The sequence below is a fragment of the Sturnira hondurensis genome, unplaced genomic scaffold (assembly GCF_014824575.4).
Source record: "Sturnira hondurensis isolate 20B ecotype Veracruz unplaced genomic scaffold, ASM1482457v3 Scaffold0008196, whole genome shotgun sequence".
Classification (NCBI taxonomy): Eukaryota; Metazoa; Chordata; class Mammalia; order Chiroptera; family Phyllostomidae; genus Sturnira; species Sturnira hondurensis.
In genome coordinates, this window is record NW_028080827.1 from 21,927,267 (window position 1) to 21,946,554 (window position 19,288).

Genomic DNA, 19,288 nt, shown 5'->3' on the forward strand with positions numbered 1-19,288 from the left:
TGTGGAGTTTTGTTTGGAAAAGCAGCCAACAGGTTGACTGCTTTTACAACGGACTTCAGGCTTGCAGATACAGAGGCTTAATTTTGTCAACACACCAAGACAGTATCCATTTCAAAGGGGCAGGTGAACATTAAACAAATGTAACAGCCTGTTATATAAAACCAGAATGCCAATTTATTCATCCTTGTTCAAATCCTGAGTACCAGCCTATGCTCTCTTTGCAGGCAATTCCATAATGAAAGTCAAGTTATAATCAGATGGTGTTTGGTGGGTAAAAAATTGGGATAAGGGAGAGTAGCTATTTGTCTGGTTACTGTCATTAGGCTGTAAGAGCTTAAGTGTACCCATCTCCAAATATTGAGGGTCTTGTCATTATATAAAACATACAATCAGTCAAGTCAGAGATTGCTCTCCAGGCACGCTGGCGAGGTAGCACAGTTGGTTAGAGCATTGACCTGATATGCCAAGGTTTTGGGTTCGATCCCTGGTCAGGACACATGCAAGAATCAACCAATGAATGCATCAGAAGATAGAACAACAAACTGATGTTTCCCTCTCTTTCTCTCAATTAAAAAACTGTTTTTTAAACACAGCTATCACAAAGGAGGTCAGTCACATTTGAGCAATATCTGAAGGACAAGCAGGGCTTTGCTAGGCAGAGTAGTGACAGTAGGGAAACCCAGGCTGAGAAAACAGCACACCCTGAAGCCTAGAATGCAAATAAATGATTTCCATGGGGCGGGAAACTGGTGGGGACGGGGCGATCCTGCAGAGTGACTACAGTGATCACAGGGCATTCTTGCAGTAAGTGTGCAAACCTAAGGAGGACCCAACCCAGCACCGGGCAGGGAAAGTACCAGCATTAGCACATCATCCTTTGTTGATAGTATCTAACAGATCAAATAGGAAACTAAACAAGAACCGTTCTAGGATATTAGATCATCAGTTCATAGCATTATAGAGCTGGACATTCCCTTAAACTTCACCTGGTACTAAACTCCCATTTTTCCAGGTGGGGACACCTGTAGACAACCTGCCAAAGGTCACATAAATGACAGAGACCCACTTTTACTGGAATGTACTTACAAATGACCCACCTCCATAGGAAAACATGTTTTTAATTTCTGGAATATAGAAAACATATTTTAGCCAGTGGAGTTTAAAAAAAATCAGCTTTCAAAACTATGCTCTGGCCAGGGGGCTCAGTTGGCTGGAACCTTGTCCTATACACCAAAAGGTTGCAGGTTCGTTTCCCAATTAGGGCACATGCCTAGGTTGGGGGTTCAATCCCAGGCTGGGGCACATATACCAGACAATGGGTTGATGTTTCTCCTCTCTCCCTCCCCCGTCTCTGAAATCAATAAACACATCCTTGAATGAGGATAAAAAAAAACCAATAAATTCAAATCACTCCTTGTCCTATCTTTTTTCTTCTTCTCAAGCTATACGCCAAAAAAGAACTGACTCCCTATTGCTCTCAGTCCTCCACTAACCAGTGTTCCCAGGTGACTCAATCTAACATGATTAGTCAAACTCCATGCAACACTTTCTTGTACCACATAGCCATGAGTAACTTACACTAGTGTCATGAAGTGTCATTTCCAAGCTGTCAAAAGAGCAAATATCAACATACTAAAGGTTTTCTCCCTTGAACACGTAATTTCTCTGTACCAATGACTTTCTGAAGGAAGGTGTCTGTTCTCTTGGCTCTCTCTTGTTGTGGAAATTAACATGAAAAGCTTATGCCATGGTCAAACTACAAGCCACTTTAATCCCTTTTGGCTGGAGGTCATGGTAAATAATATATAACCACCACTACATGGATATATATCAAGCAAGTTCGTGGCCAAGGCTTGAAAGCATTATTAAAAGAGTCTCAGCCTCCAGCCACTGACTATGAATATGCCCAGGATGCGGCATCATTCCACCCATCTGACCTACAACGCACTGTGCATATTGTGCCTAGCCAAAGTTGGGTTCCCAGAAGCAGAGCAAAAGGAGTAAATGGAATGTCCTTTCCTGCTTAAATTCTCTTAAAACTCCTCACTGTTCAACCCAAAAGCCACCTCCTCTAAGAAATCTCCCTTGACTGACCTGCTTTGAATCACATATCCCAGGGTCTGCTAATCATTGGCCCCAGGAATAGATGCATCACCTAAACTGGACCAATGAGAGTCCTCCACTGGACTTTACATGTGGATGCTACCTTCTTCTAGAACTTCTTTTCTTCTAGGATAGCTACATTGGTTGATAAAAGTCTGTAGCCATGATTTCTATCATATTTTTTTCCTTCCTTACTCTTTGCATCCCTCATCATATACACAAACACACAACATGCATCCTCTAAAATTTACCTTATAAAGGAGATTAATATGCAAGGCAGAGAAGCCAACACAAAGAAGACTTGTGAGAGAACAGCCACCACCTACTGCACTCTACCTAAAGACATTCTGCAGAGGAACGTGCGGGAGCCAAAATCCAGCCTGCATTCTGCTCATTTTGGCAAGGGGCTACCCTCAGCCAGAGGAAGGGATCCCCCCTTTTTTCCAGAGACTCTGCCTGCTCACTAAGCCTTTTTCTAAGACACACAGAAGAGGCTGCATATACTAGGGAGATGTGATACTATCAGTGAACCCTTTAAAGTCACCCCCAAGTCTTAGTTACAGCCACCAACACATTTCTTTATCACCCATACTTGCTTCACTTGTAACCAAAAATGCCCTGACCAAGAATGTCCAGCAGAATGGACACCTGGATTGCTTTGGGTGAAGCCCCATGTTCGTTTTAGCTGTGAACTTCCTGTTAGCCATTGTCTTTGGTGTCTTTGGTTAGCCATTGAACCTTCCTTTCAATTTCCAACTCCTTACACTTCCCTAGTCAGAATAACAAACACCCTTCCTTTTCTTTCATAGAGACTCAGATTGCTTCAATGCAAAGAAAACATACCAAAGAAATCAAGTTCAACCTAATAGTGCCGCTGTTGCATTATTCATGAAGATGACTAGCTATGACCTCTTTCCTAGCATTTTTGGTATCTCCTCTCTCAACCCCAGCAGCAGAGTGTGCTGTCCAAACACTGGCGGCTTTGTCTAATCTGAAAACGGGTCATTGCTAATTCTCCCTCACAAAGCCTGGTGCATTTCATGGTGTTTTGTTTGTGAGGCATGGATCACTCACCCTCTTTGGTATTTGTCCAGTTCGTGGAGAACCGTGTGGTCACAGTACTCAAACACCAGGTGAAGCCTCCGCTTCCTCCGGAAGACTTCAATAAGGTTGACAAGGTTGGGATGCTTGAGTTGCTGCAAACATAAAATACAAGATGCTGAATGTGAGCCACGACAGACAGCTCTTTCTAGTTGTAGTCCAATAAAAAGAAAGTTGTTTGTCCTTTAAGAAGTGATTTGCCTTGGTTGGAGTAGCCTGTAAACAGTATTACCTTACTTCTCCTTGTAAGTTGTTTGTTAGCAGCTTGTGAGTGAAAAGTGATTATAACCCAGGTGGTTGGTGAAAGCAAAGAGAGAGATGAGAAGGCTGGAGAAGAAAGGAGAATGAAAAGTGGGGAAAGATTTTTAGTTAATACGAACTCATCCTTTAAGGCTCAGATGAAGTGTCCCTTCCTAAGGAGTTCGCCCTGTGTCTCCTCAGACTGCTTCAATGGCTGGTAACTTCTGAAGTATGTGTCGTTCAGAGTCGTTTGTATTTACCCAGTAATTACAAAGTAAGGATCACTCGGTTGATCGTTTAATGTCCTCTGCTGTCAACGGATATAATAGATAAAATCGGTAGAAAGTAAGAACCATGATATCAGGGTCTATGTTCTTGTTTACTCAAAATGATGTTGTACCCCTAGCATGGGGCCTTGCACATAGCAGGCACTCAACAATTATTTGTGAATAAAAATGTAAATCGCATTTCCTAGGTTGATACAATCTTTTAAAACAGGAAAATGAGAAAGATTCTTCAATCTGATGTGCCTGAAGGTATGCATCTAGAACATGGACCAGGGCAGAAGCAAGGGAGATGGCGAGAAAAGCCCTGTTCAGACATATTTCGTGGTTAGAAGAGCAGTGATGGAGGGAGGGGGGAGAGATGGGAGGCATCGAGAATGACCGAAGGTGCCCTGGCCAGGCACAAGGAAGCTCTGAGGAACTGCAGGGACACAATGGCTGAGACTTTAATCAGTGGTGCTTTTGAATGAGGTGCAGTTGGCTTATGCAACAGCAGTGGCACATGAGTAACATGGGGCAAGAGTAATTACGGGGATTATTGAATGAGCTGGCTTTTGTTAACACCTTTAGGTCATTGGGAAAAGAAAAGAGGAAATGATAGATAGGTTTTGGTTAGCTGCCCATCAACTCTGTGGGAGTCAGATGGCCATGATGGCATTATTTAAACAGACATTTATCTCCTATAGACACAGAATAACCTGTGCTAAAATCAGGCTCACAACTTAATTTTTAAAAAAGATTTTATTTAATTTTAGAGAGAAGGGAAGGAAGGGAAAAAGAAAGGGAGAGGCGCATCAATGTGTGGTTGCCTCTCATGCACTCCTTACTGGGGACCTGGCCTGCAACCCAGGCATGTGTCCTGCCTGGGAATTGAATCAGCAATCATTTGGTTCATAGGCCGGCACTCAATCCATTGAGCCACAACAGCCAGGGCAGAACTTAATTTTTAAGAGTAGCAGAGATACCCCGGGCCAGGATGGCTTACTTGGTTGGAGCATCATCCTGTAATTTGAAGGGTCTCAGGTTCCATTTCTGTTCAAGGCACATGCCTGGGTTGTGGGTTCAGTCCCTGGTCAGGGCACATACAGAAGGTAACCAATCAATCTTTATCATATCAATGTGTCTCTCCCTCTCTCTTTTTCCTTCCCCTCTCTTTAAAATCAATAGACATGTCCTTGAGTGTGGATTAAAAGAAAAAAAGGGTAGCAGAGATACAAAAAACATGATATACAGCCTCAACAGGTCCCTTATCCCAAAATCAGTGCTCTGATAAGAAAGGGACCCAGAGGTCTTGGATAGGGACATTTAGGGGGACAAGCTGAGACTCTTAAACCCTTAAATTTCTTTGAACTCTCTGAGTTGGGAGAAGCAGTGCCTGCCCCTTTGCCAAAGGTGAAATGCCCTCTCTCACACGGAGACCTGAAAATAACTCAGTGGAGCAAGTTCCTCCTGACTCAATCTAACCTCCGCCCAGACCACAGACCTATACCTAGGATGAGGCGGTAACAGCGCCTGAGCAAGGCACTATAGTTCTTGCTCCAGGAAGAAATTATTGTCCTCAAAGAATTACAAGATCTGGCTCAAATGTACCAGCAGGAATCTTGAGGGTGTTGGACCACGGCAGTGGAAAAATACAAGGCTAGACAGGGGGAAATTCATTGGCATGGCAGCCCTGTCCGGTGACTTGGGACTTAATTCCTGACAAGAACACCTGCTAAGTCCCTAATAGAGACTGAACACCCTACCATAAGTGATTCTGTGACCCAGAGCTGTCCCTGGGAACTGGGTCATAGAGACACACTGCCATAAGGCTGCAGGGATGCACCAGCAGTCCACCAAACTATCCAAAGTAGACATGTGTGACCAGGGCCCAGGAGTGACAAGCAAGTTACACAAAGAGGTGGCCTATTCTGCCAAGCCATCTACATTGTTGCACAGTCACCCCTCCTTCAAATGACATGTAGGTAGGGTTCTGTGGGAGTTCCCCGTAATGGAGGAGAAGAATTCCAAGTCCAGCTCACAGATGGATCAGCTCACGATGCTGGCACTAGTTGAACGTGGTCTGCCACCATACTACCGCACCACTTGGCAGAGGCCTTGAAGGACAACAGTGAACGGGAACCATCCCACTGAGCAGAGCTTCAAGCAGTGCTCCCGAGGGCCCACTTTGTATGAGGAAGAAAGGACGCGAGATAAAGATGAACCTATGGGTAGTGGCAAATACTTTGTCTTGTTGATTTAAGTCTGGAAGGAGCAAAAAAGAAAGAGCACTTGGAGAAGAGGCATAAAATGTACTTGTAGGAGTGGGCACAGAGCGTGCGCACCCTTGGGCTGCCTGCTAACACCTATCGGAGGACAGCTGCTGCAGAAGAAGCACTGAGCAATCAGACAGAGGGTGTCGTTTCTGGTGGGTGTCAGCCTGCTCTGTCCTTAACCACCCCAGTGCTTGTGTAACTGATCCACGAACAGGGTGGCCACGGTTGCAGGGATGGTGGTGATGCGTGGCCAGATAACACCAGTTCCCTCTCTCCAAGGCTGATCTGGCTGCTGCTGCTTCTGAGTACATAACCTGCCAGTAGCAAAATTTGACACTTAGGCACTGATATGCACCGTCCTCTAAGGAGACCACCGACCAGCTGCTATGTGGAAAGGGTTTCGATTTATCCTTACTGACGCTGATACTAACTCAAGATATGGGGTCCAGTATGGGAGTCCACATATCAGACCAAGGGACCACTTCAAAGCAAAGGAAGCATGACAATTAGCACATGTCTATGGCATCCACTGGTCCTACAACAACCAGCCAGCCTGAGAGAATGACAGAATCTGTACCCCGGCCCTTTGAGGACACATGTATTGAACCAGCAGCCACAATGTGGTGTTGAGTCTTCATTTCAGTAGCTAATCTGTGGGCCTGGTAACCAGGATCAGAAGTAGGACTAGACTCTCTGGTCATCCCTCCCAATGATCCATTTATAGAAATCATGCTTCCTATCCCCAGTATTCTCCCAAATTTTCAAAGCTTTATATATACATTATTAGCCCTTGGGAAATAGGTGAATAGTTAAATAAACTATAAGACTTTATAGTACATTCAAATGATAAAATAGTATGCAGCTGTTAAAAAGAAGGCAGACCTGACTGGTGTGGGTTAGTCGGTTGGGCATTGTCCTGAAAAGCAACAGGTCGCCTGGTCTGACTCCTCGTCGGGACACATGCCTGGTTGTGGGTTCAGTCCCCAGTCAGGGCACATGCAAGAGGCAACTGATAGGTGCTTCTCTCAATCTCTTTCTCTTTCTCTCTCTCTCCCCTCCCTCCCTTCCCCGTCTCTAAAAATAAGTAAACAGAATCTTTTAAAAAATGCATATCTATGTATGCTCACTTGGATGTTCAAAATATAAGGTTAAATGTAAAAAGAAAATTACAGAATAATATATTCAATATGATAGCATTTGTACCTATTTTTAAGAAGGAAATAAATGTCCTAGTACAAAATAGAAATCCATGGACTTCTACCAAGATGGAGGCATAGGTGGAAACGCTGTGCCTTCTCCCACAACCAAGTTTGAATACAACAAAGGTTTGGAGAACAAAGACACAGCCAAAGAACAGAAAATTGAATTATATGGAAGTCCGACAACAACAAACCGTTCAACCGGGACAGTAAGAGGGGCGGAGCCAGCAGTGGAGCAGGGTCGTTGGGCAGGAAAGATCCCCCAACCTAGGCGTGCAGGCAGCCTGGACCCAGTCGGGGTGCGGGGCAGACTGACCACGGTCGCACGGTCGCATGTTCGCACACAGTGAGACGGACCACACAGGTCCCAGGGGGCAAACCCAGTGGTGGAGGGCTGACAGTGGTGGCACACTTGCATGCAGTGGGATGAAACGTGTGGGCCCAGGTGACAGTGGCAGCTGTGGCACCTGTGGTGGCGGCGGCAGGAGGGTCGGGACGCAGTGGACGGGACACTACTGTTCTTCTCTCGCCCCGCCCCCACATACAGCATCACAACCCAGCGACTGAGTTGCCCTGCTCTGGTGAACACCTAGGGCTCCGATCCTGCTGCAGAACAGGCACGAACAGCCCAAAAGATGGCTCAAGAAGAACTCAAAGTCCCAGAGCTGATAACTCTAAGTGACCGAGAGATTGCCAGCCTCTCAGATACACAGTTCAAGACACTGGTGATCAGGATTGTCCACAGAANAGAATCCTAGAAGCAGCAAGGGATAAGGGGACAGTCACCTACAAAGGAGTACCCATCAGACTGTCAGCGGATTTCTCAAAAGAGACCTTACAGGCAAGAAGGGGCTGGAAAGAAGTATTCCAAGTCATGAAATCCAAAGACCTACAGCCAAGATTGCTTTATCCAGCAAAACTTTCATTTAGAATGGAAGGACAGATAAAGTGCTTCTCAGATAAGGTCAAGTTCAAGGAGTTCATCATCACCAAGCCCTTATTCTATGAAATGCTAAAGGGACTTATATAAGAAAAAGAAGATAAAAAATATGAACAGTGAAAGGACAGCAAACACACAGTTATTAACAACCACACCTAAAACAAAAGCAAACCAAGAGGACAGCTAGATCAGGAGTGGAACCATAGAAATGAAGAACACATGGAGGGTTAGAAACAGGGGAGTGGGAGGAGGAGAAGGGGGGAGAAGGCACAGAAAATAGCATAGACGGTAGGTAGAAAATAGATAGGGGGGAGAGCAAGAATAGTAGGGGAAATATAGAATCTAAAGAACTTGAGACACGTGGTTATAAACTAAGGCGGGAGAATGGAGGGGGAGGAGGGAGTGTGCGGGTGGAGGGGAATGAAGGGGGGGAATAGAACAACTGTAATGGTATAATCAATAAAATACAAAAAAAACCCAAAACCCAGAAATCCGCTGGAGTAATATATGAGAGACTTGTGGAAGGACGAGAATGGAGAGTAAAGGCCAAGCTAGGTTTCCTTTTTCACTTTACATTTTTCTGTGCCTTCAGTTTTTTTCTTAACATAAGCATATATTACTTTCTCATACAAATATCTTTGAAATGATTTGCATCAGTTTTTTTGCTATATTGTCAAAGCAAGATAGATATTTTAAAGTTAGTTTCAGAGAGCTAGTTAATATATCAACTGTGGGGAAGGAAAAGCTACTTTGATTATTTAAAAGCTATTTAATTATTACCACCATCTCCAGCCTAGAGGGGAGCATGGGGTTGCTGAGAAATCATTCTTTAACACCCTTTGGGGAAAAGGGAAGGCGCGTGGATCCCACGTTTTCTCCAACTGCCAAGAGCCCCCACGGTAGGTACCCCGGCCAGGGCTCTGTTTTGGGGATGACTAGAGAAGGCGGCTACATATGCAGTGGAGGAGTGCCGGTAAAGCTTCAGTCGTGGGTGGGAAGGTAGAGGAGGGCCTGAGATTTATTTTAGCTTCGCTGTTGACGGAACAGAATGTGCCAGGGTGGTCCTCAGGCCAGAGACTTGGGCTGCGATCTCTTTTGGATTCCCCTCTAGAGCCAGCACAGGCTGAGAATGTGCACAGTGGATGCTCGATCTGACTTCCTGTGACAAATAGAGTGTGTGAAAAGCACCAGGAAAGAAGCAATAGTACAAATGTGACCAAAATGAAAATTAACAAGGACACGGCCAAAAACAAGTGCAGCAATGTACTGATCGTTATAAAACAAATTGTTTGTTTTTTTATGTATGGTTGATACCATTAGTTGATTTAGAAACTCACCTTTTGTTATTCTAACAAAAAGAGAAATGGAGTTCAAAAATTTTCAACCAATTTTATCCAACAGTATTTTTACTACAGTGCTTTTAAAGTTAACAAGTAATAAAGAAGATTAATAATTAGCAAGAAAATATGCCTATTGAAAGCAAATTTATAGCCTAAAACATCAATCCTGCCAAATAAAAAGGTGAATGAAAACATTAAAAAAATTTAAAGTGAAAGACACAAGCCTGGCCCGTTTAAAAATTTTTCCATTCCACATAAAAAGTACTACCTTCTGCCCTGGCTGGGTAGCTCAGTTGGTTAGAGCATCACCCTAACACACCGAGGTTAGGGTGGGTTTGATCCCCAGTCAGGGCACATGCAAGAACCAGTGAATGCAAAAATAAGTAGAACAACAAATTGATCTCTCTCTCAAATCAATTTTTTAAAAAGTACTACCTTCTAGTGTGGTTTATAATAACTATACAGAGTGGCGTAAAAGTAGGTTTACAGTTGAGTATGCAAAACATAGTTTATTCTTATATTAGTTATTAATCATTATATTATTTTCTATACAAATAACTGTAAACTTACCTTTGCCTAACCCTGTATGCAATATAGGTTGTCTGCCTATGAATTTTATTTGTTGGAAATAAAAATAATTTAATTGGTAAAAACCCAATAGCAAAATTTATTTTGATCGGTGTATTTTGATCAATGTATTTTGATCAATACATAATCCCTTATTCTGCCTCCTCCTGCTCTATGGCATTTTATTTTCTGGAGTGTAAGGTGTGTGGCAGGATGCGTGGAGGAACACTTAGGGTGGTTGGTGGTGTGTGCTTAATCTCCTGACAAACTGGGTGTCTTTAGGGAGGTAATCAACCAGCTTGTCAGTTTCTGCTTCTTTTGTTCTTGAAATATTTGTGTGGCAGCTTCATTACTCAGGAGTTTGCTACACAGCAGGGATATAGTCTTTCTAGACAAATACACGAGGAGCTAAGGCAAAAAAACTTCTAGTGAACAAACAAAACAGTCTGTTACTATTTGCAGTTAGTCTGTCATCTTTTGAAAATAAAGTTAAACAGGTCTCCACTTGCTGAACAAATAAGGAGGGATCATGATAAGGGGACTGTTTGGTTTCTGTCACTGTGGGCAAGGGAATGGCCTGCTTTGCCTCCTGTGCTGTTGACAACCAGTGCCCACCAACTGCCCACACCTTTCTGTGTGCTGGGCACAGACAGTGAGGGGCCAGCCCGCTGGTCCCTGATGCTGACACCTAGACATCACAAAAACGGTCCAATCCAAAGGCCCCAAACTAAGGTGCAGGCAAACCACTGTCTGCAGATGTGTTTGGTTTGGTTTGAATGGTGTTTGGAATTTTTTAAAATGACTCGTCAGTGTTTTAGAGTCCAGTTTCATTTTCACTAAGAGGAAATGGGTTCCTTAGAGAAATGGCCAATCGCATAGCTGGGGCAGGACGCGCTGAGACATCTGGTTGTGCATGTGGCAGAGAGGCACTGCACTCAAGGGACAAGGGTCTCTGTCAGACAAAGGACCTGGGCTGAGGGGCCCCCAGTGGCTGAATGTGTGCAATATCTGAGAATCAAAAAGAATACCGACAGTGATGGTTTCTAACATGCTGAAAGAAATTCACGAGTTCACAGTGATGCTAGAAAATAAGTGTATGAGGTGTGTGTGAGGGGGGTGGGGGTGGAAGATAGCTGGGTTGTTGTTTTTTTACCCCAACATTGTAACTAATGAATATAGTAGAAAGAATTGTTTAAAATCACCATTTTACAATACCTTTTATTATAAATCATTGAGGCAAGGATCCTCAGGTAAAAGTTACTGGGGAACAAGGTAGTCACAGTTTCAAATTATAACCCCACAGATTACTTATTAGTTACTAAGGGGAAGGCGTTTCTTTATAACTGAGAAGTGTGGCAAACCCATCCTAACCATGAGATGAAGACCGACAGCAGTAATTACGGGACAACCTGACGTCACGCACTTCCTGAGCAGAACCAGTGTGAGGGGCGCAGCCTCGCCCACGCAGTGAGCCTGCTGATAACACCTACCCTGCATCACATCACACGGGAACAGCTACGCGGCTATGTTGAGGCACATTCTGCAAAACTATGGGCCTAGATGCTCTAAAATGGCACATCATGGAAGACCAAAAAAGGAATTAAAAAATTGGGGAACTGTTTTAGATTAAAGGTGTACTAAAGAGACGTGACAACTAAACGCAATGCATGGTCATTGATTAGATCCTGGATTTTGAAACATATTGTACGTAAAGTTATACATGCACTTATGTACCTATTATTAGGATAATATGAGAAATTTGAGCACAGATTGTATATCAGATAACAATATTGCATCAATGATGAATTTCTTGAGTATAGAAGTCATATTGTAGTTACGTAGAAGAATATCTTTTTCCAGGAGATTCAACTGCATACCTAGGAAAATAATTCAGCCGAGAGAGAGAGAGAGAGAGAGAGAGAGCAAGAGAGAGAGCGAGAGAGAGAGCGAGCACGCATGAGTGAGTAACAGGGACAGAAAGAAAATAAAGACTTCTGACAACTGATTAATGAATGTAGATAAGCATATGTAGGTATTCATTGTATTATTCTTTCTACTTCTATATATTTTTGAAAATGCTTTCAAAACAAAAACTTGTTGGAGGGAAACCCAGGAGATTTTACATAAAATTCAGTCTTTAAAGAAGGACTGGAAATCTAGCCCAGGGCTTGCAGTCTGTGGAGCAGGGCAGTGGCCCCCTCCCTTTACCAGAGGCATGGGGCCCCCAGTTTGCCTTCATCTCCAGCTCTCTGGCTTGCCTTCCATTCAGCCTCCTTCACTCATTCATGTGATGAGTGTGGTTTGTAATCTCATAAGCCATAACAGAGAATGCTGAACATAGCTAAAACAATTTACAGGAATGCTGCTAATGCATTTCGACCAGCCACACAAATAATTTGAAGAGATAGGACATAGAAACTAGCATCAATAAACAATGGCAGGATTAGTCTTAAAGAAATCACAGAATTTTCCACTGAGACTTTTATTGAGTTGGGAAATATTATTCAGCTACTATTGGGGAAGCAGAAACTTCTAAAAATTATGAAAGCTCTAATTAGACTCTAGCGTTAGGGAGCATTTACATAGTGCTCTGTTAGCATTTAGTGGAATGGGGTCTGGGTATAAGGGCACATGGAACGCAAGTGCTCTGGGTGACCAGGAACCTTGGCAGGCACACTTCCCACTGCATTTCACCCTCGCCGGGCAGTGATTTGGCCAGCAGTATCTGCGGTCTGACGTCTTAAAGCAGCGAACCTCTCAGGGGAGACTGTGTGAGCTGCTTCACCTCCAGCAACTCCCTTTGGAATTAGCACCGGCGTTTAAATCCCACCCTTCTGCCTTCCCACCTGTGTGTTTCTCTCCCCTGTGCTGCCGCTCTTTTTTAATTGCATTTGTTGGAGTGACATTGGTTAATAAAATTATGTTACAGGTGCACAATTCTATAATACATCATCTGTATGTTGTATCGTGTGTTCACCATCCCAAGTTATTCCCCTCCCCTTTACCCTCTTCTACTTCCCCCTTCCCTCTGGTGATCACTATACTGTCGTCTGTGTCTGAGTTCTGTTTTGTTTTTTTCTTAATCCCTTCACCCAGCCCGTAACACCCTTCCTTTCTGACAGCTGTCAGTCTGCTCTCTGTATCCGAGTCTGTTTCTGTTTTGTTTATTAGTTGATTTTGTTCATTAGATTCCACATATAAGTAAAATCATATGGTTCTTGTTTTTCTATGACTGGCTTATTTCACTTAGCAATATATTCTCCACTCCCATCCGTGCTGTCCCAAAAGGTAGGATTTTCTTCTTTTTTAGAGCCAAGCCGTACTCCACTGTGCAAATGTACCACAGCGTTTTCACCCACCCATCTACTGATGAGCACCTGAGCTCCTTCCAAATCCTGGCAGTTGTAAATAATGCTGCAATGAACACAGGGGTTCATATATTCTTTCAAATTAATGTTTTTGGGTTTCTTCAGATAAATTCCCAGAAGTGGAATCACTGCGTCATGAGAGAGATCCATTTTTCATTTTTCGAGGTAGCTCCGTACTGCTTTCCACAGTGGCTGCGCAGTCTTCTTACTGCTCCTTTGGACCCTCTAACTTTCCTGCCTCGGAGCCTTAAGGTGGCTTGATTACTAGTAGGTGTTTGGCCCAAAAGCAGGGGCCCCTCAGCAAAAAAGTCAGTGAAGCAAGGCCGGACAGAGACAAATCACGGCGATAAGGTGGGCCAGGTTCCAGGCGGCACTGAAGCTTACCCAAGGTCACCCAACAGCCTTGAGCCAGATCAGAAACTGAAATTCTTAACTATGGCTCTGCTCTCTGAGCAGTCACACGGCCCACAGCCTCCCTATAAGGTTACTGAAAGTGAGAAACAGTAGGGAAAGGGGGGGGTGCTCTGAATGTTCGGTGGTTATTACTATTCATGATCACAAAGTACACACTCAACATTCTCACTCCCATACCCTAGGGAACATTTTTTTCATATTTGTCCCCCAAAGAAGTCTTTTTACATGCATTTTTCTAATCAACTCCCCTTGAACTTTTTATACCACAAATATACTATATATCTGTGTATAGGCTTTGGGGGTGATGTGTGTGTGTTATACGCCACAGAATCAGCTCTGAGTCCTGGTGACCCTTGAATGAGTCGTGTCCACGATGCTCTCTCTGCTCTGGACAACCCTGCTCAGCGGGAGACTCATGCCAATGGCTTCTTTTATGGAGTCAATCAATTCCATATTTGGTCTTCTTTTCCCACTGCCTTCTGTTTTTCCCAACATTCCTGACCTTCCCGAAGAACCCTGCTTTCTCAGGGTGTGCCCAAAGTAGAGCAGCTTGTTCTGTCATTTTCCCCCCAGCAATGATTCAGAATAAATTTGCTCTAGGTCCCACTTGTTCCTCTTTCTGGAGGGTGTCTGTAGAGCTCTCCCCCAACCCCACACTTCAAATGAATCTGTCCTTTCCTATCAGCCTGCTTCGCTGGTCAGCTTTCACGTGGTACCTAGTAACTGGGAATGCGAGGCTGTGGGGGTGATCTTAGCCTTGGTCTCTAATGACACATCTTTGCTCTTGGTGACCTTTCTTAATTCTTCCATTGCTGCCGTCCGACTCTCAGCCTTCTCTAGATTTCCTGGCTGCAGTCTCCATTTAAATTATGACCGAACTGAGGTGAGTAAAATCTCTGTAAAAGCTCTACCAATTGCAATGTCTTCATTGTGCATTTCTCTGTAGTCATAATTTTCTCCCTGGTGTTCAAGTGCAGTCCTGCTCTGGCACTTTCTTCTTTGACTTTCATTAGAAGTCGTTTTGAAGCATGGCTGCTTCCTGCCGGGAAGATGGTGTCATCTGTCTTACGTGATACCGGTCTCATGAAGAACACATGTGTTTTAGTGCAATGTTTATGGTGAAGTTTTTAATGGACACTTCCCCCCATGGTTATTCTTATCTTTGTTGGCAGTAAACTCTAACTTTTTGCCTTCTAAAATAAGCTACATGGTTGTGGAACGAGAGCTGGAAGGAACAGCTATTCCGGGAAGAACCTGCACCCAGGCACCCATGGAAGCGGTGAGTGCCACAGCTGAGGCCCTGAGGGGGCAAGGGTGGGATGAACCCGAGGGCCAGGCATGGGGAGACTTAGGAGGGTGGTGTGTGGTATAACGTCATGGTTCTGATGTGTGGTAGCAGCAGGGCACAGACTTGGCAAATCATTTAACCATCCCAAATCCATTTGTAAAATGGGATAACAGTATTTACCCTCTAGGGTTGTATAAGTGTAATTTGTGCATCCGAGGTGAGAACAGGGCACTTTGCTCAAGTCTACTGGGTGACCAAATGACAATATGGGATTTCTTCTTCTTGCTGTTTCTCATTTTTCTTCTCTTCTGGAGGGTGGGCTGCTACAATGTCCCAGCTGCTGCTTTCAGCCCTTGATCGATGTTGGTCTGATCTTCCCTAAGGCCTGGTCTCATCTCCCACACTGCTGAAGGTCTGCCCAGATGCCTCAGAGTGGCACTGTCCTGTCCTCCTCCTCCACTGCTCTGGAAGCATCTACTCTTTCTACCACTGCTGACTGGAATGCTTTGCTTCCTCATCCAATGGTTCTGCCATCTTCATCTACCATCTAGAGAAGGCTCAGCACCATAGTGGCTTGGGACCTCAGTAACACAATTGTTCTGGGTTGGTCGGTTTGTGTTTGTTTTGAAACGACAGCTCTTTTCTTGTTGGACACATAGTTATTCCCCAAGGAGCTGGGTTGAGTTCAAGTACAGTTACCTGTTTATGAAGAAACACTGGCCACTTTCCATTACTGGGCCTGTGATGACTTCAGCTATTACGCCACACTTTTTGATTTAAGGTGATTTTTCTTTAAGGGACCTTGTCTGAAATCTGGTTTCTGTCATGACTGCCCCACCTGCCATCTAAAATATCATTATGTGTTTGAATCCCAGTCATGAAAAGGGGCTGAATTATTTCCTGTAGGGCTCATGGGTCGTACGCACACAGCAGATGTTGCACGTGCTGGTGGAAGACGTTCTACACCCACAGTCTGAAGCTAACTGTGGTTCCTATTACATAAAGATTAAGGATAGTGTCTGTAAAGAACTTAGAAAATTTTCAAATGAAATAAGAGGGAGCCTGATCACCCAGCTGGTCCATGGATTGGTCTGTTATTATGCTATCATAGCTAGGTTTTTTGGTCATGGTCCAGGTTAGGAACCCAATGTCATGGCCCCAGAAATTCTCTTCCTCCAACACCATTGTTTTCTCTTTACTGGATTAATACCATCAGCATACAAATATACTTACTTCTCCCATATTAAAAATAACAGCAACAAAAACTCTCTTGACGTACATCCTTCTAAATGCCTGCTATCCTGTTTCTCAGCTTCCTTTTATGAAAAAATTCATCCAAAGAGTTGTCTGTATCACTGTCTCCACTTTACACCTCTCATTCTTTCTTGAACCCTCTTTGATGAAGTTTTCATTCCTGCCACTCCCCCCAAACAGCTCTTGCAAGATTTCAAATGACCCTCACACTGTTAAAGCCAGTGCCTAATTCTAAGTCTATACTAGTGATGACCTTAGACACCACTGACCATTCCCTCATTCCCGGGTTCAGTCTTTGGTACTGGTGTTCCCATTCCCTACAGCGCCAGTCTCATGGCTTTAAATACTAGCGCTATGCTGATGTCTCCCAGCTTAACATCTGAAACCCGGACTTTCCCCTTAATGCTGGACTTGTGTGTTTGATTGCGTACTTTACAGTCTCCTTGGATTCACGACCCAAACTTCACATATCCACAAAAGAACTCTTGATTTCCTTTCCCCCCAATTTGTACTTCAGCCTCCCTGTCTCTTTGTTTTTCCAGCTACTCAGGTCCAGTTGCAGTCATTCTTGGTTCCTCATCCAACCACCAGACTCCTATGTGGTTTTCTCTCAGAGCAAATCTAGAATCTGACAACCTCCACCACTGTCACTCTGATCCCATCGTCTCACCCCTGGATTACTCCAAGTCTCCTAAATGACCTTCCCCTGGAGCAGGAGCAGCCAGCAGCTGGAGGAACCCTTCTGGGATATAAGACAGGCAAGGCGTCCCTCTGCTCCAAATGCTCTGATGGCGCCCATCTCATTCACAGCTAAACCCACAGTCCCTACCGTGGCCCACAAGGACCTCATGTATGACACCCTGACCCCTCTGTCTTCATCTCCTATAACCCTCCACCTTACTTGCTCTGCTCCAGACACACTGATCTGTTTGCTCCTCCTGGTACATGCCAGAACATGCGTAGAACATATCACTTGATCCTGCTTTGGGGCCTATTCCCTCTGCCTGGAATGCTAACCCCCTGGATTGCTACCCGAGTCATCCCTTCATATTGCCTTCCAGTGTCTCTTTAAATGTCATTCTTCAGAAAGGCTTTTCCTAACCACCCTAAATAAAAGACAACCCCCACCATTACTCTCCCCCCTTATCTGGTTTTATTTTTCACCACCTCACATATCATTATTTTGTTTACTCTCAGTCTCTCCATCCCTATGAGAAAAGAGGCCAAGAATAGTGCCTGGTACATGGCAAGAGGTCTGTAAAACTTGCCAAATGAAAATGTGTCAATTGCATTAAACACAGGTGTTTTGTCAAATACTAACTACAAATACTGTTTTTTTCCCACAGTGGAAAAGGAGTCTGACAGACAAACAAAACCTCATTGCACACACAGACAACAGTGTGGTGGTTACCAGAGGGGGCGGGAGAGTGAGGAGAGGTTGAAATGGGTAAAGGGGATCAATATACGGTGATGGAAGGAGACTAAGCTTTGCATGGTAAACACACATTGCAATATACAGGTGATGTATTATAGAATTGTACACTTGGAACTTATCTAACCTTATCAATCAGTGTCACCTCAATAAATTTAATTTAAAAAAAAGAAAATGAGTTTGGGAAAGAGTAGGAGAGTTGCTTTGAGCTCAGATATTGCAGTATGATTTTATTACTGTTACTAGAGTGAACCTAATTTGTCCTTAGAGTATGAGTAGACTGATTTTCATTGGAGCAACTGTTTATTTTTTATAAAGCCTAATTATCTAACCTGGATAAGATATAATTCAAAATTAAAACACTAAATATTTGACCGCAGTAGGGTCTCTTGATGAAGAGTGAATTATATTTAGTTTAAGAGGTAGTTTATTTTAAAATACTAAATACTAAATACTAAAGTTTTCTCATAAAAATGTGTCACTGATTTTTTTCAAGTGGCACAAAATAATGCTATTTGGAAAGTGTTTCAAACGTTTAGAAAAAATGTTTTCTAAAAATGTTAGCACGAAAGATTTCTTGAAAATAATTATCATCCTCAAAAGCATTTACTAACAAGTCCCCGGCCAGTGTGGCTTAGTAGTTTGGAGCATCATCCCGTAAACCAAAAGGTCCTGGGCTCAATCCCCAGTCAGGACACATACCTAGGTTGCGGGTTTGATCCCCAGTTAGGGTGCGTGTGGGAGGTGACCAATCAATTGTTTCTCTCTCACGTTGATGTTGCTCTCTCTTTCCCTTTCTTTCTCTAAAAATCAATAAATATATCCTTGGGCGAGGATTAAAAAAAAAGAAAGCATTTACTAATATATACTGTATTTTGCCGTATATAATGTGGACCCATGGTTTTGGCCCTAACTTTTAGGAAAACAATCTTTTATGTTAATATTTTAATTCAACTATTTATTTATATTTAGAAACAAAACCCATTGTCATACACCAGGGTACCATTTTGCATACAGATATTGCTATTGCTTTCTAGAGTTATACTTTTAATGTATAACCATGAATAAAAGAATTACAAACATTTATATAGAGACAGAATTAGTACTACCCATGTATAATGCACATCCTTATTTTTTCCTCAAAAAGTTGGGCAAAAAGGTACACATCATACATGGCAAAATACAGTGGCTACATTTTCATTGTAGATGTGCTGCCTTAAAAGTCACACAATCAAATATGTGCTTAAGAGGAAACAAACAATTGTAAAAGTCCAATAGCAACTACTGGGAAGTGCTTTAAATTGTTAAATAAACAGTGTTAAAAACAGACAGGCACACAAGGACTTCTCTGAGTATGGATACAGGCCAAATTCTATTACAAAATCCAAGAAACTATTCAGTTCTTTTGAACTATTAGTGTTTTGTTATATCAGATACAGATCTTATTAAGCAGGACATTATCTGATCTGGGGAATCTTTTTGTTCCCAGACACGGTGCTCAGT

At 43.3% G+C, this 19,288-nt stretch overlaps 1 protein-coding gene across 2 annotated transcripts in view; it reads right to left on the minus strand.

Annotated features, from left to right (window-relative positions):
• CDKL1 (cyclin dependent kinase like 1) overlaps positions 1–19,288 on the minus strand; it is a 41,332-nt gene that overhangs the window by 18,180 nt on the left and 3,864 nt on the right. For both annotated transcript variants that reach the window (XM_037054257.1, XM_037054256.1), the window contains exon 3: positions 3,178–3,299. In XM_037054257.1, coding sequence (XP_036910152.1) covers positions 3,178–3,299 — 122 coding nt within the window. The remainder of the gene's footprint in view (positions 1–3,177; positions 3,300–19,288) is intronic.